This window comes from Pinus tabuliformis, chromosome 8 (assembly GCF_031772625.1).
Source record: "Pinus tabuliformis cultivar Carrire ecotype Pingquan chromosome 8, CPIR1, whole genome shotgun sequence".
In the NCBI taxonomy this organism is placed as follows: domain Eukaryota; kingdom Viridiplantae; phylum Streptophyta; class Pinopsida; order Pinales; family Pinaceae; genus Pinus; species Pinus tabuliformis.
In genome coordinates this window covers 7,394,030-7,420,268 of record NC_142294.1, presented here as the reverse complement: position 1 = coordinate 7,420,268, position 26,239 = coordinate 7,394,030, and the positions used below count along the sequence as shown (strand labels likewise).

Genomic DNA, 26,239 nt, shown 5'->3' with positions numbered 1-26,239 from the left:
TTTGTCACGTTTCCAAATTTTGGTGTATTTCGCTAAGGCTAATAGATTTTTGATGTGGGATTAATATTTATCATTTTTATGTGGTTAAACATGCTTAAATGTTCATTTGAAGATTAGCTATATGAAAGTGATAACTGGTTAGCATTTAAAATTGCGTGGTTATTTAAAGCATTTAATCTTTTGAATTTTAATTGTTGGAATATTGTTAAGCCATTGAGCATTTATCGATTATCTCGCATTTGGTAAAATTAATCTTTGTTTGGGTTATTTGATGATAAATGATTGTTAATGGTGGAATTACAAAGTTCATATTTCTGCAGCATTTGATAAACAATTATTTAATCATTAACTCCATAAGGCACTGGTACATTAACTTCTAAAATCAATCAGGTGCTAATTTGCCTTGCTGTGTCTCCCAACCCAACTGGTCCACAGTTGGTCATCCTTTATCCCATAGGGTCTACCCCCCTTAGCCTCGGGAGACGGCTTAAACGGAGTGATTGGGGATCAGAGTGACAGCGCCCGGTCTCAGCATTGTCGTGACAATCTGTGCGACAACACCTTCCTTGGCATAGTTGGGGGGAATGCCCCCATGGTTTATTAATAACTCCTCCACGATGACTAGGTGGTGGGACAACTTCAATTGCTTCTGAATCTTGGTAAACTGAATTCCCTAACTCATATAAGCAATGAGCATACCCACTGGAGTAATATACACCTAGGAGTGGGATCTAGCTCCTTTTTTTGGGTAAACCAGTGCTTTTTCCATCCTTACTATGCACCTTATTGAGCTGATGTTGAAGCATTGGACTTAAAATGTGGTTTGAAAGTTTGTTTATTTTGCAACAAATTCTCATTTCTTGTTGTACTCTTGGCATTGGAAAATGATTTTTGGTACATTGTGGGAATACTAAACACCTACAGTTCTATACATCTTTATTGTTGATTGTGTGCACTGAAGATACTTGCATTTGAGACAAGTCTCCATGCATTGTTAACTGAAAAAAGAGTTTATGTGACACAATATTACATCAGCAGTGGTGGAAAGCCTGGGTCCCCAATATTCAAACCACCAGATGTTATGTTTCATCTCCAAAACAAGATATTCACCCCTAATCACTATGCCCCAAAGTCCTGCCTACTTATATTGATGAACATGCTCTGACTGGAAATCCTCCTTATTAACATGAAAGTCACAAAAACCTGAAATTTATATGGTTCATTGATTAGCTAAGTGATCTTTCTGCTGCTACTTTCTCCATTGTTGTCATGATATCTGTAACCAAACTTTGTAGTTTTCTCTCTTCCAGATGCAGTAGTTGCTCAAGCAACATAACAAAACACTTTCTGCTCATGCTCTATGTCTTCAATGGCCTCAATCCTTGCATGATGCTAATCTGAGTCTCCCTACAGTTACTCCCTGGTTGTTTCCCCATTCTGTTTGCAATAACATATCTATTGCAAAATGTTACATTGTTTTCCTAGGACATAAATAATGCATTGGATTTTTCATGAATAGTAAAAGATCAGAAAATATTTTTTTTATTAATGTTCAATAATGGACCACAAAAATAAGTAGGTCAATGTGACTCATATGTACATAAGGTATCAGTAATGAAAATTGAAAATGATAATGTACTTATAGCTGAGCTTCCGTCGCCAGTTGTTCATGCATTGAGAACCAAGTACATTTTGTCTTATCCATGATATCGTGCTTGAACAGAATTCTTTGTCTTTCCCCAGGTTCTGCAAGAGCATCAGTAGCAGACAACAAAGAGCAGCTGATAGGTGAATCACCACTTGTGGTTTGCTTTGGAGAAATGCTGATTGATTTTGTCCCAACAGTTGCCGGATTGTCATTATCTGAAGCGCAGGCCTTCAAAAAGGCTCCTGGAGGTGCACCTGCTAATGTTGCTGTTTGCATAGCAAGACTAGGAGGCTCATCAGCATTTATTGGAAAGGTATCAAGTCTGCAATTTGATTCATTCCACTTAATTCAGCTGAAGCACAAAGTAAGAATCTGTGTAAATTTATGATAACAGAAATTGTAAATTACCCTGTGAATAGGTTAGTGTGTTGGTGCCTGGTGGTTAGCAAATGTTAAATAATGATTCAAACTCTAATCTAGAGTATGAAACTGTGCAAATCATTCCTTTTCGATGGAAAAAGAGTTTTTTAGTTCATCATAAGTTCTCCCAAAGGAGAGTACCAGTACATCCACTGTGGCTATTTTTCTGCTCCCATAATCAAAAGACACCTATAACTTTCAAACTGCCTATCATTTTCATCAGAGATATGTTCTTGGGATACTGTCCCTTCTAGCAGAAGAATACCAGGAGTTCTCCCTACCTTAAACATAATTTCAGTGGGTAGAGACAATTAACCAAATACATATATGTTTGTGTTCAGATTAAACAGCAGAGCAAGAACCCCAAAACTTTCACACTAGCAGACTAGTGGTCAATTCTTTTGAAGATCATGGGAAATTGTTTGCTACCAACTCATTGGGCTGTCATGAGACTTTTTCTTAAATAGTTTTTTCTTTAATTCCTTCTCCTTCTGCCTTCTGGATTCCTCATCTTTCTGCCATGTGTGGTGTGTTAAATTATTTTAAACGCTGAAAGTATTTGCTTCAGAAAATTTACAATTATCTGTTCAAAACTTGCCTGTTGCTGGGTCACTGAGTCATTTTGTTCTCTGACAAAGCTGGACATTTGATGAAGAGATTCAGAAATTCTCTCATTCACTATCTGCTGTGAGATCAAGGGTGTAGTTCCTGATCAAGAGTGTTGGTTCTCTGCCTCTGTTGTGCCACAAAATTGTGGAACCAGTCTTGGGTTTGAAAGGGATTATCATCTTGATTATTCCTTGTGGCCAATAATACCTGTGTCTTAGCTTGGGCTTCTGACATTTTGCTACAAAGATTCCACCATGGAGGAAGGTAGAAAAATTTGAGAGCAGTGAATAAGACTTAAGGCATAAAGGTGGTGGACAATTATCCAATCTTAGAAGAAGAAGGCTGGACTACATTTAATCCCCTTACCTGATGTTTTGTATATTTTTCTGTTTCTGATAATGTAATTGATATATTTAATATTAATTGTCATTACTTAGGAATTAGATAATAAATTAAAGATTATTTTATGTAAGCTAGCATAAAGTAACTTAGTTTTCTTTCATATTTAGTAAATACGAAGTGGTTGCATAACTTCTTACTCTTCTCTATTGTATAAATGTAAGAAGACATAAGCTAAAGATCTCCCTTGGAGGCTTTATTCATTCTTCTCTATTGTGTCTGTTCTTTTTTCTGATATGGTATTAGAGCCAAGATTAGAACAAACCAAAGCTGAGAGCGGGTGAAGACATAGGAACTGCTTTGCCAGTGACTGTTAGTAATTGAAATTTCTTTGAAGAGAGAAGCCTGAAGTTGTTTTTATATTTGCAGTCCGAACAGTTTTTAAAGCAGGTGTCATAGAGATTGTGTCGTACAGGTTTAGAGGTGACCAAATAAATTTTAAAATGAACCTACATGCAAATTTGACTATATGGATTATATAGATGCCATACAACATTTTTCCAGTTGCTGAATGAATTTTAAGAGCGCCATATGTTAGCCTTATACTCACAATAAATAAGTCCAAAATAATAATAATCTAGTTAACCTCCTAGATTAGGGTGTGGTTGAGATATTCACTCAACCAAGAGATTGCATGTCCAAGATAGACTAACTATCTTGAGACATAGCTTGATGTATATATATTGTATCATCATTCTTTGTGAATATACATTCAGGCTAAAAGCCTTTTCCGCCACGTTTTTGTCTCTCTGATATTATTTTGTGTTCATTAATTGTCTTCAATTGGTATCAGAGCTAGAGGCTTAGAGGCTTGTACAGTATTGCATACAACATGGTTTGTGCTTGAAACCAAGTGTAAGGAACCGGAGCCATGTAGAGGCTGCCTACAAGCCTGAGAAGAAGCCGCACCAAGGAGCTTTGAGACATCGTGGAGCAGATCGTGATGACAGTGGTTTGCAATTTTCCTGTACAAATCCTCTGTATTCGTTTTCAGAAAAGATTGTGTGTTTTGTATGAATTACAATGAATTTTGCAGGGGATTGTTAACAGGCTCGAAGTCTTGCAATTATCGTGAACTCTTCCCTTGATTCCGCATCATAGAAAGATTACTGTGTGAGTAAAAAGGGGAACAATTCTGTGTGGAAGCATATTAGAGTCACCTCGAAGAGGGACCAATTGATACTTGGTTGTGCGCTGAAGCCGTAAGGGTGATTGCACCCATTTCTTTGAGTTTTAAAAGAATGACGATTGCATTCTTGTTGGAAGAAAATGTGAGGCCGTTTGGTTGGTGTTGAAGCTAATACCATAAATACAGGAACCGATGGTGCAGTGTTCTGGAATTAAATTGCAATGAATCACAAGGCTGCGTGGAATAAGGCAACCTGCACAATAATTAGTGGTTGACTATTCCAAAGCAAAGTACCTCCCAAATTCACGATGAAACCTGTCAACCAATGGAAATTGCGTAGTAATAAGAGGTGAAGAGCCTGTGTTTCAGCGTGATAAGGGAGAGGTGAATTCCGATCAAATGAGACAGAGGATCTGATGGACCAACAACTAATACTCCAAGGATCCAAGGGTGAAAAGTGCGCATAGAAAGGAGATCGAATTGTGCTGTAAAGAGGGTGCTCTCACAGTTTTACTTAATTTGCGTTGAGGAGAAAAAAGTCGCATTTACACCTAGTTAGAATGCGATGAGAACAAGAAACTGAAGATCTGAAGGAAATATTGGTTGACTGTTGTGAGATTTGGCAAGAGGAACAGTCGGTTCTGCATCAAGTGGTGAACTGATTTGTAAAGAGAGTGCATTTACAGTGAGACTGACTGCTAAACAAAGAAGGTGTTATGAGATTATTGAGTCAAATTCCAGAATTGAATTGCCTTGCAGGTTTCGAGTTTCAGGTGAAGAAAAAAGGTCTGCTCTGCATCAAGTGGAGAGGCTTCAAGCCATGATCAACGGTATTTGAAGCTGCAAAAGGAACAAAAGGCGGATCTGCTGACAGAGAAGCTGCAAGAGTAAGCTTTGTGAGATGCAAAGAGAAGCCACAAGAGAGATTTGTGGTGCCGAGGTCATGGCCTCAATCAAGCAAAGAAGAATCACTGTTATTCTGCAGTGAGCAAAGGAAATTTGTTTTGGCCAGACCATGTCACGGTGACCAGCTTTAAAGAACCAGCGACGTGTGGACCTGTGTGATGAAAGAACATGTTAATTTTAGGCAACAATGGTATGTTCTATGCTTTAGAGCAATTTTACTTCAATTTCTTTATTAGCCTAGTATCAATATTCAGATTAGCAATCACATCAACATGATAGTAAAATGCAGATAGAACATAAACATAAACAGTAGAAGACAAGCCAAGACAAGAGGACACAAGATGTGGCACCAACCAGGGACAAACCCCAATGTGGGGAAACCCTTGATCAAATCTTCTTTTAGTCTTCAATAGTTCAGCAGAGAGAGATAGTACAATTTACAAATCTGATAATTTATAACAGCAACAAAAGAGCCCTAACCAGAAAAGTCAACGCTGGTCAACAGGGAAGATTTGACCCTTAGCAAATTGGTCAACTTCAGTCAACTTCAGCCTCCAAACAGCAAGATAAAACAGCCCTCAAAACAGTCAAATTCAGCCCAGTCAAAGTCTGGTCAAACAACCCATGTGCGGTCAGCCCTAATTGCAGTCAACACTGGTCAATAGTCAACATTTAGCCTCGGTTTCTGTGCCCAGAAACGCGACCTGCCCAAACAGAGATAGCCCTAACAAAAAAAGCAGTCAAAGGAGGTCAATGCATGCTGGTCAACGCTTGGTCAAACTGTCTTGAAATTTCGGTCTCCTGAAATATCGGACATGTAGAGAGAGAGGCCTAGAAATCCGTACCAATCAATGAGGAGAGAGAGAGAGAGAGAGAAGTGTGAAGATGAGTGTGTCAAAATGAGGCTAACTCACCTTCTATTTATATGCAACATTGAGGATGAATAGACGTTACTGTTGAGCTTCTGAGCCTGCACAAGTTCGCTGGCCAACCTTGACAATTTGACCATAATCAAAATAAATTCATAACTTCATTTGTACATGTTAGAATCAGATGATCGTTATATCAATCCTAAATATCAACTGTCATAAATAAGATGACCCATGCGGAGTTTGGCCGTAGTTGCCAATTTTAACAGAGCAAGCGCCAAGGATCTGTGCTGAATGAAGACCTCCATAAAACCTGTATAAAGATCTGCGATAGAAGAAAAGCCAACAATGTAGATCAGCATGAAGAATCCAATTGTGTGGAATACCAGTGTTGTGTGGATTGGCTCGAAGAAGACCACTCTTAAACCTGCAACGAAGAAGCCCTAGAGCGAACATCACAAAGATTTCAAAAGTATGGTGCATTCTTTATAATTTTAATTCCCGTATGGTGCATGCTTTATAAGTTTGAACACAAAGTTTAAAGTGATTTTACACTTTTATATAAAGTGATTTAAAAAAAATAAAAATAAAAGTAAAAATTATTAAATTAAAAAAAAAGTTAATGGAGAGACAAGGTGTGGAGCAATAAATTGTAGCTTCTATTTGGAGATTACTAATTTTGGAGTGATTTTTAACTTAGTAATTTTTTGGAGTGATAAGGTGTAATTCTTTTTGTAAATTTTTGGAGAGATAAGGTGTAATTTCTTTTTGTAATTTTGGAGTGATAAGCGTAAATTTTTGTAATTTTGGAGTGATAAGCGAATTTTGTTGTAAGGGAAGGTCATTGTTGTATTCCAAAGTAATGTTTTACTTTGAGAGAGGGTGAGTTGAATCATTAATTTCAAGATTATAATCAAACTTTGGTGTGCATTATCTGTGGTACTCGACACCCTAAAGTGACATAAACTCAAGCGAGCGAGTACAAGCGAGCATGTTAAGGACCAAAATGGGTAAAGGAGGAAAACGTCTTCAAAGTGCAGAGCTAGAAATTAAAGAATTGCAAGAGTGCAATCATGAATTGCACAACAAAATTGAAGTACTTGAGTGGAAGTTAAAGCAAAATCAAAACATAATTAATCAAATGACTAGCACATTAGAAGCAACAAAAGATCTTCAAAATGAACTAGATATGAAAGAACAACTCATTAATGCACTCCAGATAAAATTGAGGCAAAAACAAGATCTACTTGATGCAAGATGTACAAAAAAGATAGATGTAGTCTGTGATACAAAAGACCTCATCCAAACAACAAATTCAATTTGTGAAACAGATGACCTCATTCAGCGTGTTGATAAAAGTTGTGACACAAATGATCTAATCCACTAGGTTGATGAAAGTTGCGACACAAATGATCTCATCCAACAGTTGTGCTACTAAATGAAAATGATGCAATTACTTGTATTGAATATCTAATTAAAAAGTTTGATGCAACATGCGATACAAATGAATTGTTAATAGAGATGTTTGATGCTCAGTGTGATAGAAATGACTTAATGAACCAAGCACAAAATATCAGCAGCAATAGTAGGTGTGAAGAACAACAAGAAAATGGTCTTTCCAAGATGGTGATCAGACCTTGGGAAGAAATTTCATTCAACAAAGATCGACATGGCTTGGGGTACAACAAAAAAAACAATTTTTATGTTCCAGATTTCTCAAAACCAATTAAGTTTATAAGTGTAGGTTTTTTATAAAATACCCAGAATCTTGTTAACTGTAACCATTGTAAAATAAATGGTCATATGGAGAGTAAATGTTTCAACCTCTATCATTGTCTTCACTGTGGGAAGAAAAATAATCTATCAGAGAAATGTTGAATGCAGAAGAAGACTAAAATGACAGTTAATTATGGATGGATAAACCCTTGGAGATGGAATCTAGAAGTAAAGAAGCTGCATAAGTCCTACAATCTACTCAAGACAAAAGTAAAGATAAAGTTGCCTGAAGAATTGAACGAAATTAAAAAGAGAAACTCTCCTACATCTGAAGGGGGGGTGTTGAAGGAAGTGGAACTAGGTTCGGTCTTCATAAATGTACTTTTGATATTTGTACTTATTCAAGAAAAGAAATATTATTTTTATAATATATGACAATGAATTTCTTGCTCATTGAAGTAGGTCTAGCACATGTCAAAGTGCTATAGGTGAGTCAAATAGTCAAGAGAAAATATTGAAGGCCTTAAGGGCATGTTACACTATGTATATATTAGAGTCAAAGGGAAACCTCCAAGCAAAGTCAAGTCTACTCCTATGACACCTTCAAAGAAGCTCCTTCAAGCATGCTACACCACCATGGAAAATATGAGAAGTCTGCTCAACAAATCAGCCACCAATCTGCCCTCCAAGTTGGCCTACAAACAACCCTCAAAGTCGGCCTACAAGCAACCAGTCAAGTTGGCCTACTAGTCGGCTTAAATGGAGGGACAATCCTCTATTTATAGAGGCTGTCCACTCCAATTATAATGCATCAAAATAATCTTTGAAATCCGCAAGAAGACAAGAAGAAAAGAAGCTGTGAAAAGAAGGTCTGTTAGGGCAACGAAGAAAGGAGGAAGAACAACAAGGGTTAAGGGACTGTCTTCTAGGGTTATCACAACTACACATGCGAGAAAGGAAGGGTATGCCTTTGGTTACTACAACAGAAGACTACAAGTGACTTAACCCTATTGTTGGGTTAGTAAACAAGGCCTATAAGGCCTCCCATTCAAGCGAAGAGGGAGGACACTCAAGCAAGGAAGGGAAGAGTCTACAACAGCAAGTAAAACAGTCACGTGTAAGAATTTAAGGTTGTTGGACAGTCACACCGAGTCAGCACCTACACTTTGAAGAAGAAGCTCATTTGGTTAAGAAGGTGAAGGAATCATCATATGGAAAGGTTCTCATCAAGGACTTGTACTCTAGAGCAAGTGCAACAAGGTCTACTAACAAGTTGAAAGAAGAACGAAGTGTCGGAAGTAGGAGGACAAAGTGCTGGGAAACAAAGTGCCAGAAGAAGTGTCGAGGCATATGGTGCAGAAAGGAGTGGAGACTTGACTTGTGCTTGGAGGATATCTTTGTTAGGGGTCTAGGGTTTGGCATTGATCAATAGAAGCTTCAATAAGAGAAATTCACTAAAGGGTTTTCCTCTCAAGAGTAGAGAGGTTTTGGCCCTGGCAGAGAGCCAACATCTTGTGTTCTTGTTTTTATGTTTTGGTAGCAGTTTGATGAAGTATAGACATATGCACTAATAATAATAATAAGAAGCATAAACTAATAAGAAAAGTAAAAAGACTTCACAAATTATTATCAAGTAATGAAGAATCACACTACACTACTTTGCTCTAGATTCTTCAATAGGGGGGGAGTTCAAAACAAATGCAAATGGTTATGGTCTCTCCTTTCAGTTGACAAAGGGGGGAATTGATGGTGAAATTGGAATTAAATTGATGATGATGGTTGTCAGACTGAAAGTTTCGACAACAACACAATTTTCCAATGGGAATCAAAATTTGTTAGTGGACAAGAGATTGGGATGTTGATTGAGAGTACATTTGTGGGCATTTTTTTTCACTTGGATGGTCATTGGACCCAACAAAGGATAGATAGATCCTTTTGCATTGTAGCTTGGCATTAGATTGAGTTGTCAAGCATTTTCAAGGCAGTTGATTAACTTCTCTTGGTTCGCTCTCTTCATATTGGAGTTTTCGACATCTAGTTTTGGTGGTTTTTCAGGCAATTTTTCATTGAGGCTCAACTCAGTAGTTTCAACATGAAGACTTGGAGATGGTACTAGGTTCTTACTCTGGACTTATGATTGAGGGGGGTAATATTAGCCTCATACTCACAATCAATAAGTTCAAAATATTAAAATTATGATACTTGGAAAATATAATTCCTACTTGTCTTTGATGTGCTCATCAATTCTAGAATGAGTCTGTTCCTAATACTTGGGAGTTTGTTGAGGTCTAGTTGGTTGAGAGATTCTCTCCAACTAGTTAGCCTCATAGATTAGTGTGTGGTTGAGATATTCACTCAACCAAGAGATTGCATGTCCAAGATACACTAACTATCTCAAGACATAGCTTGATGTATATATATTGTATCATCATTCTTTGTGAATATACATTCAGGCTAAAAGCCTTTTCCGCCATGTTTTTGTCTCTTTGATATTATTTTGTTTTCATTAATTGTCTTCACCATACAAATTTTGATTAGCAACATTATGAATTTTCGATCTGTAGTAGGATGATGTTTTTCTCTAAGAGGGACATCAGGAGAGTAGTCAGAGTTGAGTACCAATAGAGCTGTAGATGAGGAAAGGCTTCAAGACAACTTCCTTAAACATGGCATCCAGTCTCGTGATTCTTATATTGCTAGTCTCATCTGAACGAATGAGCATTTGCCAATTCTTGAACATGACTATATATCCTCTGTTCTCCACGATTGATACAGAGAGCATGTTCTTCTTTAGTCATGGTATGAATAGTACGTCCTTGGATTTCGACGTCCCTCCAGACTCTAGTTGGAACTTAATGGTTCCAAGTTCCAACCCCCTTCCCAAGAGACTTGCCATCATTACCAAGCTCCACATGCAAATTTGAGTTTGTCTTTGTCACACTGCTGTCAGGAGAGTAGCTAGAGCTGAGTACCCACAGAGCGGCAGATGAGGAAAAGCTTCAAGTTAACTTCTTTAAACATGGCATCGAGTCTCATGATTCCTATATTTCTAGTTTCCTTTGGACAAATGAGCATTTGCCAATTCTTGAACATGATTGCATATGTTCTGTCCTCCATGATTGATACTAAGTGCATGTTCTTCTTTAGTCCTGGTATGAATAACACATCCTTGGCTTCCAACATCCCTCCTTACCCTAGTTGGAACTTAGTGGTTCCAACCTCCTTCACAATATACTTGCCATCATTAGCAAGCTCCACATGTGAAATGGAGTTTGTCTTTGTTAGACTGTTGTCAGGAGAGTAGTCAGAGCTGAGTACCGACAGAGCGACAGATGAGGAAAAGCTTCAAGTCAAATTCCTTAAACATGGCATCCAGTCTCATGATTCCTATATTGCTAGTTTCCTTTGGACGAATGAGCATTTGCCAATTCTTGAACATGAGTATATATACTTTGTCCTCCATGATTATTATTGAAGGCATGTTCTTCTTTAGTCCTAGTATGATTAGCTCGTCTTTGGCTTCCAACATTCCTCCTGACTCTAGTTGGAACTTAATGGTTCCACCCCCCTTCACAATATACTTGCCATCATTACCAAGCTCCACATGTAAATTTGAGTTTGTCTTTGTCAGACTGTTATATGCTCCACATGTAAATTTGAGTTTATCTTTGTTAGTCTGTTATATATCTCGCATGCCTCTATCATATGGTGTGATACAACATCCAAGTACTAAGCACTTTTGGTGATGGTGCTGGTAGATAGATGGGAGACAAATGAGAATTCCTTCTCGAACTTCACTGCAAACTCATCAAGTTGAACCTCTGCTGATGCTGTTGTCTGCTACGACTTGCCCTTCCCCTTCTTATTTGGACATTGTGATGCATAGTGTCTATTCTTGTGGAAACTGCACTTGATCTTTCTCAAGTCATTCTTCCCTTGCTAATAAGTTGCTCCCTCGCTATTTCCAATGGTGCAACAAACCTCCAATCCTACTGAATACTTCGACAAATGATGGATTGATAATTGAGATGCCTTGAAAAGTTATGGTGATGAGATGATATCCTAATCCAAAGGGGCCTGGGATCACATGGAGAAGCTATGCCAACTGGAAGTGATATTGCAAGAGAATTTACCATAGGGTGGATTCTAATATATGCCTTTGTGTTGTCACATCAGTAAGACCTAGCTGACCTTCCTCCCTAAGCATAGTATAGACATCTTAAGGGACCATAGGAAGCCCTTGCTCCCCACCTTTCATAGACAAGAGAAAAGATTTGAGCATCTACTCCAATATCTTGCTTTAAGTCCTATTAAAGAGCCAACAAGAGACATAATGGAGATGACAAGCTTGAAGAATGTGTGAAACCAATTTAAGTTCCTAGCTAAAGGGAGATCATTACATTGCTACACCAAAAGCTTGGACCACAATTTTCAAGGCACTAGTACCACATGTTGACAACTCAGAGAGAAGTGCTCAAAAGGATCCAATAAAGATAACATACAATCTCACTAGTCTTGATCTAATGCTACACATTAGGAACCCAACCTAGAGGATCATCATGCCTAATGAACCAATAATTGCCTTTCCTTTCATTGACCATGACCTCAAAGGAGCTATAAAAACTATCCAAACAACTCGTGGTGGCTTGAACCGAGTCTTGATCTTGATGAACTAATAGGGAATAGTCAAAAGCAAAGTGATTGTTGATTTCTGATTCATCTAGGAGAAATATACCATAGATTCTCCTTTGAATCCTTTAGACTCCAAAAGATACACTAGAGCATTGACAACAAGATCATACAAGGGGAAATGGGTAGCTTTATTTGAAACAATGAAAATGGATGTGATCCATTAGAGTGCTATTAATTCAAACAAAGAATGAGGCATTAGAGATTAGAGTTTGAATGATTCCAATACATTTTGAGCTGAAAGCAAGGAATTGGAGAATATATATGATAAAAGACCAATCAACTTTGTGATAGGTTCTATCAAAATCAATGCTAAGAAACAAGGACTCCGACCTAATATCTGAGCCCAATCAGTGGTCTTTGGTGCTGAAATAATATTGTCAAGAATGAGTTTAGGCAACACAAAACAAGTCTACGACTCCCATACAATATGTGAGGCAACTTGTACATCTAGATTGCAAGAGTCGTAGCCAAATTTTTATAAGAAATGTTGATGAGAATAATGGGCCTCCAACCTCCAATTTATTTTGAACCATTCCAATACAATTTGAACTAATTGCAAGGAATTGGAGAATATATATGATAAAAGACCAATCAAATTTGTGATAGGAATTATCAAAATTGATTTTTATAAACAAGGACTCCTAACCAATATTTGAGTCCAATTTGTGGCCTCCTGTGCTGAAATAATAGTGTGAAGACTGAACCTATGTTGCACAAAACCAGACCAATCTGTGACTCCCATACAATATGTGAGGCTCCAACCTCCAATGGAATTTTGAGGAGCATTTTTAGGAATCAACTTAATAACCCACTGGTTAAGAGAAGATGTCAAATGCATAAAATAAAAGGCCTCACTGGCCATGCGACAACGATCATCTCCATTTGAGTTGCACATTGCCCTGAAAAATCTGTATGGCAACCCATTGACGCCAAGAGACTTACCATTCTTCATTAAAGACAAGGTTGCAAATTGTTCCTCAAAAAGCATAGAATCCAATTGGGCTTGATCTACCATAATGACCTTCCTAGGGACTACTTGATAATAGACTCACCTGGCTATAATAATAGAGTTTAAAAATTGATAAGGAGAAAAAATGGGTTGAAAATGTGAACCAAACAAATCCCTAATTTGGAGGTGTCCTCGTCCAAGGATCCATTCTCTTTATGAAGTCCTAAAATCTGATTAGGAAGGACCTTGCATTTTAGAAAATCAAAATAGAATTTGGAACCAACATCACCTTCACGCATCCACTCTAGCCTAGCTCAGTCTCTATCTCCCTTGGATTTATAAACCTCCTTAGATTGGACTTTGCTCATCCATTTCACTGCATCCATTTTGAGCTTAGCGTCATGCAAATCCTTTTACCAAAAATTGCAGACCTCTTCTAGTACCCATAAGCATTCATGAAGAACCTCCTCCGTTTGCAAGCAATTAAGTGATCCCATCCCTGCATGAATTTAACTATCTTATAGAGGTGTTGCATCCCACCAAATTATCTACCCCATGTCATCTTAATGATGGCTAGAGAGATTTCAAATCCAATGAACTCAAGCTTTGAATGGGAAGACTCTAGATGAGAGACATCTAACTTGAAGAGGAAAATATGCGTCAAATCAACGTAGTGCCCAAATGTAGCTGTCTAAATGGGAAAGTGATAAGAACCAGTTATGTCCATCAACACATAAATGGTATGAAGCTTACTAGAGAAAGCCAAGCCATCCTAGGGCCCATAAAAAATCCAATTGCACTTGCACCTTGTCCTTTCCATGTTGGAAGTTACACTATGTGAAACTTCTTAGCTTGAATCCTTTACCACTAATTAGGATCAAATCATTGTAAAACAACCTTGCACTAAAATTTGGCAGCCTTCTCCATTAGGATCAAATCACTGTAAAACAACCTTGCATTGAAATTTGGTAGCCTTCTCCATTCCAAAAATAACGCCGCTAGAACTTCCATCCCTATCCCATATCACTCGAAGATATGAAAATCCGCTACTATAATCCATTCTATTGTAGGGAGGCATGGTGCCATCCAATCCCAAAGAAAACTCGTTTTCAATCTAGCATTAGGAGCATAAGTGAAGGAAAAATCCATTGAACATATCTTGCATTAGAATAATGTCTCTCACATAGATGTGCAATAGGTCAACACCATGCCCAATTAGATAGTTTTGTAAGGAGGAGGAAAGAACTAAAACAACCACACCATTCCCTTTAGAATGTTTTGATGCCAAGTAATTTCCTTTCCAATACTAATTGATTTGGTATCATAATTGAAACAAGCATACTTCACTTCTTGAAGGAAAAGCACATCAGACTTGGATTTTCTGCTACATATCTTGAAGAAACATCCTTGTAATAGGGATAGTCATCGTTCTGACATTCCAAGAAACATGAGGCAACTTCATCAAGGGATCAATGCCATACGTAACCTACTAAAATTGTTGCTAGACATGTAGTCACCGCAATTGTAATGGATGTCTTTGAGGTGAGGTCTTGGCTTCCTCCTCATAGCATGTTGGTGATTTACTTTTTTAGGAAGGGGATGTGAGCTCTTTCTCCTTGTACTATTTTGCACTTTCCAGGCTCCATAAATTTTCATAGCCTTAAGCAGCTAGGGTTGGTATCAAGCTATTACAATGATATGGGAGGAGGGTTTAAATTGGCTTGAGTTTGGAATGGATTAGGATTGGGGCCTTTGAAGGTTGGGCGTCTCTTGTTGAGGACCTCATGAATAGAAGGGGTGGGAATGCTATGGTTGGGCATCGAAGGTTGCGTGGGTTGATCAAGCTTAGTTTTATGGTGAGGGAAATCACAAATAAGATGATCTTGGCCCAGTAGAAAAGCATGAATTATGGATGTTTGTCTAACGAAGTTTTTGTTGGTGATCTATAGTTAAAATTGAAATAAATATTGGCAAGTTATGAATTAGCTCCACTTGAACACAAACCCTAGGGTTAGGTTTGAAGGAGTTAAGATGGTCATCAAGAATAAGGATTTTCCCAAAGTTTTGGGTAAACACGTCCATAAATGTCTAAGATTAGCATGCACCTAGGAAACTCAAGTGCCAAAGGTTAGTGGGCCTAAGATATATCGGGACTGCGTTGAAGTCAACAGGCTAACAATGTTCCATACGCCACATTAAAGGCAATTATGAGTGATAACATTTGAATTCAAAAGTAGACAAGGATATTTGGACCCCAGATCCTAGTAAGAGTGAGGAGAGATCCCTTTTAGTTTCATATATACAAAATGACCCATTTGTTGAAGGCAACTTTTTCTAGCTTGTGCTTCAAACAAATTAGAAGATAACTCTCTTGTGCTCTAGATTTTGATGACCTTGTTCACACTCTTTATTGCGGATTGTGAAGAATTTGAATTCCTTCTTTGGCCTTGTTTGTTTTTGTAGCACAATATTAAGGTGGGAGTTTGTTTGCTTCTTGGCAATTTCATCAGAATGATTGGTTTTAACTCAAGTTTATTGGAATTTTCACAATATTAAATGAAGATAAAGGCCATTGAACACTGGTTAGGCACCTCAACACCTTTCGCTGCAAGGTGTTCTTCATTACCAAAAGACAATCCAGAGATAATATGGAGTTCTTGCCGCAAAGTTTTAGGAGGGCCATGAGCGATAAAGTAGTACACACTCTCTTGGGGTTTCACATGGTTTTCCACTGCCGTTGAGGCAACTTTCTCCATTATGGGTTCGAAACCAAAATGTAGAATCCAATCATACATTGTGATAGTCTCCATAGGCTTCTAGTCTTGTGCGACCCTATTTGTTGTTAAGGGTTGAATATGAAGAGATGTGCTTCTGTTAAGAGAATGAACCATAATTTTTAATCTAAATTAGCTAATGGGATAAAATCCTGTATAGGGATATGCTCTTGAGATTTACTGCATCTAGATTAAACTTTTCACTCAGAGAGGATGATTATCTATGGATTGGTCTGTTTCAAATTGGATCCCTTTTGACTAGGGCGATTTATTAGAGGGGATCTCTTAAACTTCGTTGACTTGCAAGCCTTATAATATCTCTTGCAACAACCTTGGCATCAAAAGCATCCGTATGGCTCCCATCTGTATGATTGAGAATGTACAATTGTTCTATAGCTTAGTTCTTGTTGGGTTACTAGGCTTTTCATTCTCTACAAGTTGGTGGGTATCTGAAACAACAATGTGTGGATTTCGTGGCAACATACACCCTTTGGGGATGCCACCATGAGGTTGGAAAAGCACCAATCCGAGTGGATTAGCATCTAGCAATGACAGGGCTAGATGACCTATAATTAGTAGGCGAGTTTGTTGGCGCAGTTTTGTGTGATAAAATTACTTGAATCTCCTCTTCCTCCATTGCATAGGCCCTCTCCCTTTCTCCACTACGGCTCTCCTCTTCCTCCATCGTCTTGTGGTGCTAAAGAAAAGAGGGAAAGCCGTTCATCAAATAAATAAAAGAATGTTCAATGAATTAATTCACATGGAGCAAACAGCTCAATGATAATACAAAGATATTTACAAGAATAGAAACATCAGGTTTCTATGTAGAATATAGAACAAACAGTTTCATCTAAGAAACTGCTAAAAGAATAAAAATAGAAACATCTAAGAGACTGAGCATTACTAAATAGAGATATATTCTAATACCCTCCCTTAATGCTCAATCTATTTACAACACCAATAGACCCGCGAAATTTTACAAATTTATCAGGACCAAGAGGCTTGGTGAAAATATCGGCGGGCTGCTCTGTTGTGGGAACATAGTGCAACTGAACTGAGCCGTCTTCAACCAGCTGTCGAATGTAGTGGCAGTGAGTTTCCACATGCTTTGTTCGTTCATGAAAGACTGGATTCTTGGCAAGTTTGAGCACTCCCTGATTATCACAAAACAAAGAAGTAGGCTCTGTCTGAAAAACATGCATATCTGCAAGCATACGACGAAGCCAAACTGCCTCACAGGCTGCCTTAACTGCTCCCCGATACTCTGCTTCTGTTGAGGAGAGAGCCACTACCTGTTGCTTCTTACTAGTCCAAGTAACAGCTCCAGATCCTAGACTAAACACATACCCAGCTGTAGATTTACGGTCATCAACCGAACCGGCCCAGTCAGAGTCAGTGTAGCCACTGAGAATAGGATTGGAGCTGCGAGTATATAAGAGGCCATAATCAGAAGTACCACGCACATATCGTAGCACTCGCTTTGCTGCTATCCAATGATCAGCTTTAGGAGTTGACATAAAGCGAGAAATGTAGCTTACTGCAAAACTGATGTCAGGTATGGTAGCAGTAAGATAGATGAGACTGCCCACTAATTGCCTGAATAAAGTTTCATCCACAAGAGGAGAGGATGACTGAGCTGAAAGTTTGAGCCCTGGTTCCATAGGAGTCGTGGCCGGTTTGCAATCCTGCATTCTGAACCTTTCCACAAGATTTTTGGCATACTTGGACTGAGAAAGAAAGATCTGATTTTCAGTCTGCCATACTTCAACCCCCAGACAGTAATGAAGAAGTCCTAAGTCTGTCATCTCAAAAGTTCTGCATAGATCTTGTTTGATCCCATGGATCAAATGTGCAGAGCTGCCAGTAATGATAAGATCATCCACATAGACAACTACAAACAAGATATCATCACCAGTATGCTTGATATACAGGTTTGCATCAGATGGACTCCGCTGAAAACCCTGATCTGTCAGGTACTGATCAATTTTCATGTACCAAGCCCGAGGAGCTTGTTTCAATCCATAGATTGCTTTAACTAACCGACACACTTTCTGTTCTTGACCAGCAACATTGAATCTTGGAGGCTGCGTCATGTAGACTTCTTCTTGGAGATCACCATTTAGGAAAGCACTTTTTACATCCATCTGATGAACTTTCCAATTGAACTAAGCTGCTAGGGCAAGAACAAGCCGTATGGTACTCATCTTGGCTGTAGGAGCAAAAGTCTCCTCATAGTCGATGCCTTCCTTCTGCGAAAATCCTCGAACCACAAGCCGAGCTTTATACTTGTCTAAGGTTCCATCAGATTTGTATTTGACTTTATATACCCATTTGCAGCCTATGGGTTTTTTGTCTGCAGGAAGATCAGAAAGTGTCCATGTGTGATTCTTCTGAAGACTCTGAAATTCTGCTTCCATAGCCTGTTCCCACTCAGATGTACCCTTAGCCTCTGAATATGTTTGAGGCTCAAAAGTACTGTGAAGGTTAGCCATGAGAGCAAAATTGACTGTAGACTGTTGTCTGTTCTTATGCCTAGAAGTTCTACTTTCAAGGAGCTCATCATCCCGGAGATTACCTATGGTTTTAGCCCACCATTTAGGCCGAAGAGAAGAAGAACCAATATCAGGATTAGAGGAACCAATATCAGGAGGAAGAGAAGCAGGCTCAAGAGCAATAGGAACAGCAGGAGGGGGATTAGCTTCTGGAGGAAGCTCAGATAGAGTAGTATCAAATCCTGATGCTGCATCATCCCTCCCATCAGATGGACTGACTGGAAGAAGAACACTGTGAGGCGGATCCTCAGAGCGCTGCTCAGAAGAAGAAGACTGAAAGAATCCTCTGTCTTCATCAAATACTACATCTCGACTGAAGCTAAGTCGACCAGTGGCTATATCTATCAGCCTATAAGCCTTGTGATGATCACTGTAACCTGTCATCATGAGTTTCTGACTTTTGGAATCCAACTTAGATCGCTTAGCAGATGGAATCCAAACATATGCAACTGAGCCAAAAACTTTGAGATGACTGATCTTAGGCTTACGACCAGACCACACTTCTTCAGGAGTCTTCCCTTTAACAGCCTGAGTAGGGGATCTGTTAAGAAGGTAAACAGCAGTAAATACTGCTTCAGCCCAGAATTTGTTTGGAACACTCCGGTGTTGTAACATGGAACGAGCCATTTCAACAACCGTGCGGTTGCGACGCTCGACAACACTGTTCTGCTGGGGAGTGTAAGGAGTGGTTAATTGACGTTTGATGCCATGAATATCACAGAAGTTGGCAAAAGCTGAGGAACAAAATTCCCCCCCATTGTCGGTCCTAAGGGTCATGATATTACAACCAGATTCGTTTTCAACTAAAGTTTTAAACTTCTGAAAGGTACTAAGAGCATCAGATTTATTTTTTAAAAAATACACCCACATCTTTCTACTGAAGTCATCTACAATAAGTAAAAAGTATTTGCAAGCAGTGATAGAAGCTGTATTCATAGGACCACAAATATCAGCATGAAGTAACTGAAGTACCTGGGATGCGCGCCAAGATTCTCCATTTTTGAATGACGACCGATGTTGCTTTCCCGCTTGACAGGCGCTGCATACCCCCAACTGCTGAGTCTGAATATCAGGTAATCCTGACACAAGTCCCTCCCGAGAGAGCTGAGAGAGATACTGCATATTGAGATGCCCATATCGCTGATGCCAGAGAGTACTGATGGGAGAGACACGAGCTGCTAGAGCCACTTCTGGAAAGTCACCGGTGTCAAGTAGCCTGTATAGACCATGGTCCTCGAGGCCAGTAGCAACTGTCAGACTGGTCTCCCTGTCAATGATGGAACACTTGTGTGCACTGAACACAACATCAAGCTGAGGAGAATTCCTCATAATCTGACTGACAGAGAGCAGATTAATCTCCATACCAGGAACATAGTATACATTTAGAAATATGAGCGTGCGTCCACCAGACTGAATTTGAACTGTACCCCTGCCAGCAACAGTGTACTTTTCACCTCCACCAAATACTACTGAATCACTGAAAGGTGAGAAGTCAATAAACCAGTCACGCCTGTGAGAGAAGTAGCGTGATGCACCAGAATCAATGTACCATGCAGAGGAAGGAACATGTTCTGAAGACCTTTTAGCCATAAAGGCGTAAAAGGCAGAATTTGTCTGCTCGGAATGTTCTGCAACATTCGCTGTCTGATGTGGCCCTCCCTGTTTCTTTTGTTCAGAAGCAATCCTCTGCCTGCAATCTTTCTTCATGTGACCGAACCTGTGACAGTAATTACACTGTACACTTTTCTTCCTGTTAGGATCAAAAGACTGAGATGATCCTTTCTGCTGAAAAGACTGAGAGGACTGATATTTTGCAGCAAATGCATTTTCCGAGGGCACTGATGAAGTACCACTACCAAACTGCTGTTTCCACCTATCTTGCTGCAGAAGTTTGGTACATAAATCTGAAAACTTCAGATCAACATTTGTGGTTGTAATGTTGAGTGTTTCAATGAAGTGTTCATAAGATTTTGGTAGACTCTTCAGAGTAATGACTACCATATCTTCTTCCTCCATGGTCCGACCAATGGCTTCGAGCTGATCTCGAATGTCTTTAATTTTGTTGAGATGTTCCTGTAAAGATATATGTTCATCCATCATGATGGAGAACAACTGATTTTTGAGAAAAAAAGCTCTGCTTTTATCAGATGTCTCATGCAATTCTTTCAACTGTTGCCAGATTTCAGCAGCTGTCTTGCCAGAAGGGATCTGTGGTAACTGATCATCAGTGACAGAGAGCTTGAGAAGCATAACAGCCTCTCGATTTCGATCATCAAATTTATCTTGATCGGTCCCGGCTGTACCTGGACGAAGCTCTTTGCCCAAAATGAGTTGATCAAGACGCCTGTACTAAAAAATGGTCAACATTCTTTGTTTCCAAATGTTATAGTTGCTGCCATTAAAGCGTTGATTTCCTTCTAACATCAGATTGGTAAGTGTGGCCATTTTCACAAAGAAGATACAGAAGTATGACACACAAGAACAATGTAGCTGACTGTTTATCCTGGTGTAAATTAAAGAACAGACTTTGTCCTGCTAAAAGAAATTTTACCCAGCAAAGATATCTCTCCAGTCGAAAACAATGGTAATACTGCTGGCACAAAATATATATATTTCTGAGAATACAGTTTCCCACAGGAGCATGCAAGTCTACCACACTTGTATAGCTTGTAAAGAAGGCTGTCAGGATACCAAAAAAAATTCCGCTGATAAAAAATTCCGGCAACCAGAACCACAAATACCACGGATAAAAATTCCGGCAAGCACCACGGATTGGTAACGCTGAATTCTGCTGATAAAAAATTCCGGCAACCAGAACCACAAAATACTACGGATAAAAAAATTCCGGCAAGCACCACGGATTGGTAATACGAGTATCTAAACACGTTGGCCCACGTGAGCTATCAAGGCTTCACGTCACGTCTCAGCTGTATAGATCCACAGGTGTATATATCTACGGGTTTCAACTGATAGATTGGTTTCAACTGTATATATGAACCTGTATTATGGACTGTATAACCCGTATTATGGACTGTAATATGGACCCGTATTATGGACTGTATATAATAACTGTATATACGGGTTTTAACTGCCACAGGTTTCAAATACGGGTCGGAAATATATAATCACACCAAACTATATATCCACAGGTTTCAAAAATGCGTATCCACGGGTCGAAAATATATATATCCACGGCAAAATATATATCACAGGTTTCAAATGTGTATTCACGGGTTCAAAAAATGCGTATCCACGGGTCGAAAATATATATCCACGGCAAAATATATATCACAGGTTTCAAATGTGTATTCACGGGTTTCAAAATATAAATCCTCGGTCATCAAAATTAATATCCACGAGTTTCAAAGAATACACGCGTATCCACGGGATTGACAGCTTTGAAAATAAAACCACAAATTTGCCCGCAGATCGAATTTTTCAAACCACGAGTCTGACTTTCAAACAAACAAATGAGTTTTGAGAGAAAACACCTGGATCACGAATGCTGAGAGATTCCACGGTGTGGTCGAGTAGCCGCCAGGTGAAGAAGAAGATAGCCGGATCCACGATTCCAAGCAAAACTGGCCAGCCAAAAAAAATCCCACTCCCACGAAAACAGTCACCGCCACAAAGTTATTTCCTTAATAAAATGATCATGCAAGAGAAGAATCCATTTCTGTATCGAGATGGACGACTGTAAGCTTTTATCACAACGAGCAAAGCCGAGGCTAAGACTCAGTGAAGGCTGCCTGGCTTACAAAGGGCTCGACCTTAGAAAGGACTCAAGAGATTACGATGCAAAGAGAATTACTGTTCAAGAAGAATCTCTTAACCTTGCTCTGATACCATAAAAGAATGTTCAATGAATTAATTCACATGGAGCAAACAACTCAATGATAATACAAAGATATTTACAAGAATAGAAACATCAGGTTTCTATGTAGAATATAGAACAAACAGTTTCATCTAAGAAACTGCTAAAAGAATAAAAATAGAAACATCTAAGAGACTGAGCATTACTAAATAGAGATATATTCTAATAATAAAGTCTATCTACTACTCACTTGTAAATTATAAAGGAGAGTTGGTATATATATATATATATATATATATTGTACAACTCAAGGGGTAGGGCTTACATCATTTTCAACACTTCTCTTTTAAGTTGAACATGGAGCCATGGAGAGAAATGATGAATACAAATGAAAGTGGGAGTATAACTACCCAACTTAATACAAGGTTTGCTATGGCTGAAATACAAAAGATGAGAGTGGGTCTATAGCTACCAACTTTAGATAAATTCAAGCATTTCCAAGAACAATTGAGAGTGGTTTTATAGATACTTAACTCTTTATAAGTGGTTGAAATACAACTGAGAGTGGGTTTATAAATACTCAACTCAATATAAGGTCAATTGTAGTTGAAAAGCAGAGTGGGTTTATAAATACTTGACTCAACATAATGTTGGTCATGCCCAAAAATGAAAATTATACCCTTTTATTCAACATTGGGCCCTTAATCTGAACATGGGGCCTGATATGAATAGAGAGAAGACATGACATCACAAGATTCACATCCCTCAACGTTGAACATGAGCCAAATAGAGAAATCATTGCACATACTCCTTAAACATAATTTCTTTTGCACCAACACAATTCAGAAGATGGTGAAGGTGGGTCTTCCTAAAGGTTTTGTGTAGATGTCGACAAGCTAGTTTGTTGAGGGTACAAGAATTGGTACACATTGTCCCTATGAATGAAACTATTGAATGTAATGGAGCAAGCCTAAATAGACTTTTCCCATAGTTTTAAAACTCAGATTTGGACTTCAACTCAATCACCTATCAACTCGGGTTTCAAATTGGATTCAAATTGTCTCAGATTCAATGATTCGGTTTTAACTCAGATAAACTTAGATTGGCTTGGTTTTTAACTCGGAATGACTTGGATTTAGTGACTTGGTTTTCAACTCATATCGACTTGGATTGTTCAGTCTTGTTTGGTATCAAACTGGCCTAAATCAATCACTTGAGCCGAATTGACTTAGTGGCTTCCCAACTTGATTGGTTCCAAGTTTTAAAACTATGACTTATGCAGGATGGGATTCAGATGAGCCATAAATAATGTCCTCATTAACATTTATTTGTCCAGTCACTGTAGAAGGAGTGACATCATAATGTGGAAGTAAAAGATCCATTGAAACTTGTTGACTTGCTAAAGGTATAAAGATTGGAATAATGGAGTTGCCAAATGTAGTGCATCTAGAATGGATTGTCATCATAAAGATAGAGTCATTGAAACATGTTGAGAGTTAGCTATAGGTAAATTAGCTATAAGAAACAAAGGAAAAGATGTCGATAGATTGTGAAGATGAAGTTCATCAAAGAGAGAAACAAAACATCAATCCCCTTGTGAGTGAAAGGATCATACAAGAAACATGTCGGAATATGGGCCCATGAACTTGATCCAGAAATGTTGAAAGGTGAAATTGATGGAGTCATATCTTGAACATTAGGAGGAAGTAGTTTCTCCATATGCATCCACAAACCCTTGCTCAAAGAAAGGTAGTTATTTGATCTGCCTAAATATTATAATTACTCATTTTGATTTGGCAAATATTTGTTGTGAGTCCATGGGTTCAATGACAAAGAAGAAAAACCTTTATAAAGTCTTTAAATGTTTTGGCCTTTATAGACCCAAGAGAAAGCAAGTATAATTTCTTTTGGAAAATCTCTAGTGCATTGGCCTTGAAGATGGGTTTTGACTCTTGGAAACCCTAGAATTAAAAGGATGGTCCAAAAACTCTAGTTTTGTAGGTTGCAAAGAAAAGCCTCAAGCAATGTTTCCAACCGAAAAAATTTAGTTTAGCTACTAAAGTGAGTTGTTGAAGGAGAGTTTAAACCTCAGGGATCATAAAAAAGAGATCCAGAAACCCTAGTTCCACATCTTTTAGGAAATGCCACTAGGCAAAAAACCTAGTTCCATAGCCCTTAAGCAATGCCACCAGCGAAAAATATTTGGATCAATTGCTGAAATCAAATAAATGAGGTTCACACTCACGATAATACGGTTTTGAGATTTTGGAAGAGAGAGACGACGATCAAATGGAACCAACCAAGAAAACCCTAATTCTACAATAAAATCAATAAACTAGAAATAGGCAAAAGTAACCCTAGAGAGATAAAATAAATCCAAGCATAAGTGAGGTGGAGAGAGATAAACCGAGTATAAGATAGCTGAACACTTTGATGGTGACCTTGGGCATAACACTATTAATGATGAAAGTGATTCACTTGAGTGAATCTTATAAATGAGATTTGTTGTATATATACATAACTTAAGAGGTAGGGTGCTTTCCCTAAGAAGGGTTATGAGCTGATGTTCACGAGGTTGGCCTTAAGCAAATCTAAATATAATAAATGATACTATATAATGTTGGATGTAGCCTAAAGTGAAGTGTGCAACATTTTCAACATGGGGTTCTTTGGGGGTATGCTTCACACATTTTTTTCACTAAAAAGAGATTAAAAAGAAAAAAAAGAGTGGACCCCTCCTCCAAAACCCTAATCCCTCTCTTCCCAATCACTCTCATGCTTGTAAAACTCGAAAACTTATCCAATTTTACCACTTCATTTTCAGCTTGAAGGGAGAAACAATTCAGCAGTGTAGAAGAACAAAGGTAGGGATTTAGGTGCCATTTTTCTTGCTGCAAATTTATTGACAATGATAGATATTGATGTGGTTACAGGGGTAGATGCTTGTGGGATTCAAATCTTTCATTGCAAGGGTTTTTAATATTTATTAGCATTTTAAGCGATTTTCAGTGTTGAAATTACGTCCTCCCTCTTTTTTGCTCAATATTGAGGTTTTTAGAGCCTTTTTGTTTCTAGCACCTCCATCGTCCCTATACCTTATCTTATGCTCTCTCTTTTAGCCTTTATCTTTCTTTAGCTAGACATTTAGTGGTTAGACTCTAGTCTACTCCAATATCTTATTATTTTGCTGCTTTTTGTTTTTGTTTTGGGAGATACCTTCTCACACCCTCTTTGTACCGACATTAATATAATATCTTAGTCCCTTTGACCTACTTTGATAATCTCTTGTTGGAAATTCATGATATCATCTTATATTATCTTATCTTCTTCTTTTTGAAATGTTCTGATATTTCTCCAACATGTCTTCATCAAATCCCGTCTATCACTATGAAAGTATGTGGACTCTGGAGAGGACAAAGCCACACAAGGGTGGGAGGGGTGCAGGGGGGGGTGACAACACTCAATGCAAGATTTTCCCTTTACATAGGAAAGACGAAGATTTTTTGGTTAAAGCCCACTTTATGAATAATCTGAGAAAGGGTGCAGACCCTTTTATGGGAGACCCTAACAATGCTACTAAAATCCATAATGCACGAAGGGAGGCACAAAGTGTTTATGGTTTGGTGCCCAAGAAGGAAACTTCATAGCCATGCCCTTTTGACAATGATGAATCTAAAATGGAAGAAATGCCATTTGATGATGAAGGCTTTGGTGATAAACATGTGTCATTAGAAGCATAAAAAACAATCCAACTACTTCATG

At 38.5% G+C, this 26,239-nt stretch overlaps 1 protein-coding gene across 2 annotated transcripts in view; it reads left to right on the top strand.

Moving 5' to 3' along the window:
* LOC149233903 (putative fructokinase-7) overlaps positions 1–26,239 on the top strand; it is a 223,119-nt gene that overhangs the window by 78,956 nt on the left and 117,924 nt on the right. For both annotated transcript variants that reach the window (XM_089371664.1, XM_089371665.1), the window contains exon 2: positions 1,744–1,961. In XM_089371664.1, the coding sequence (XP_089227790.1) occupies positions 1,744–1,961 (218 nt within the window). The remainder of the gene's footprint in view (positions 1–1,743; positions 1,962–26,239) is intronic.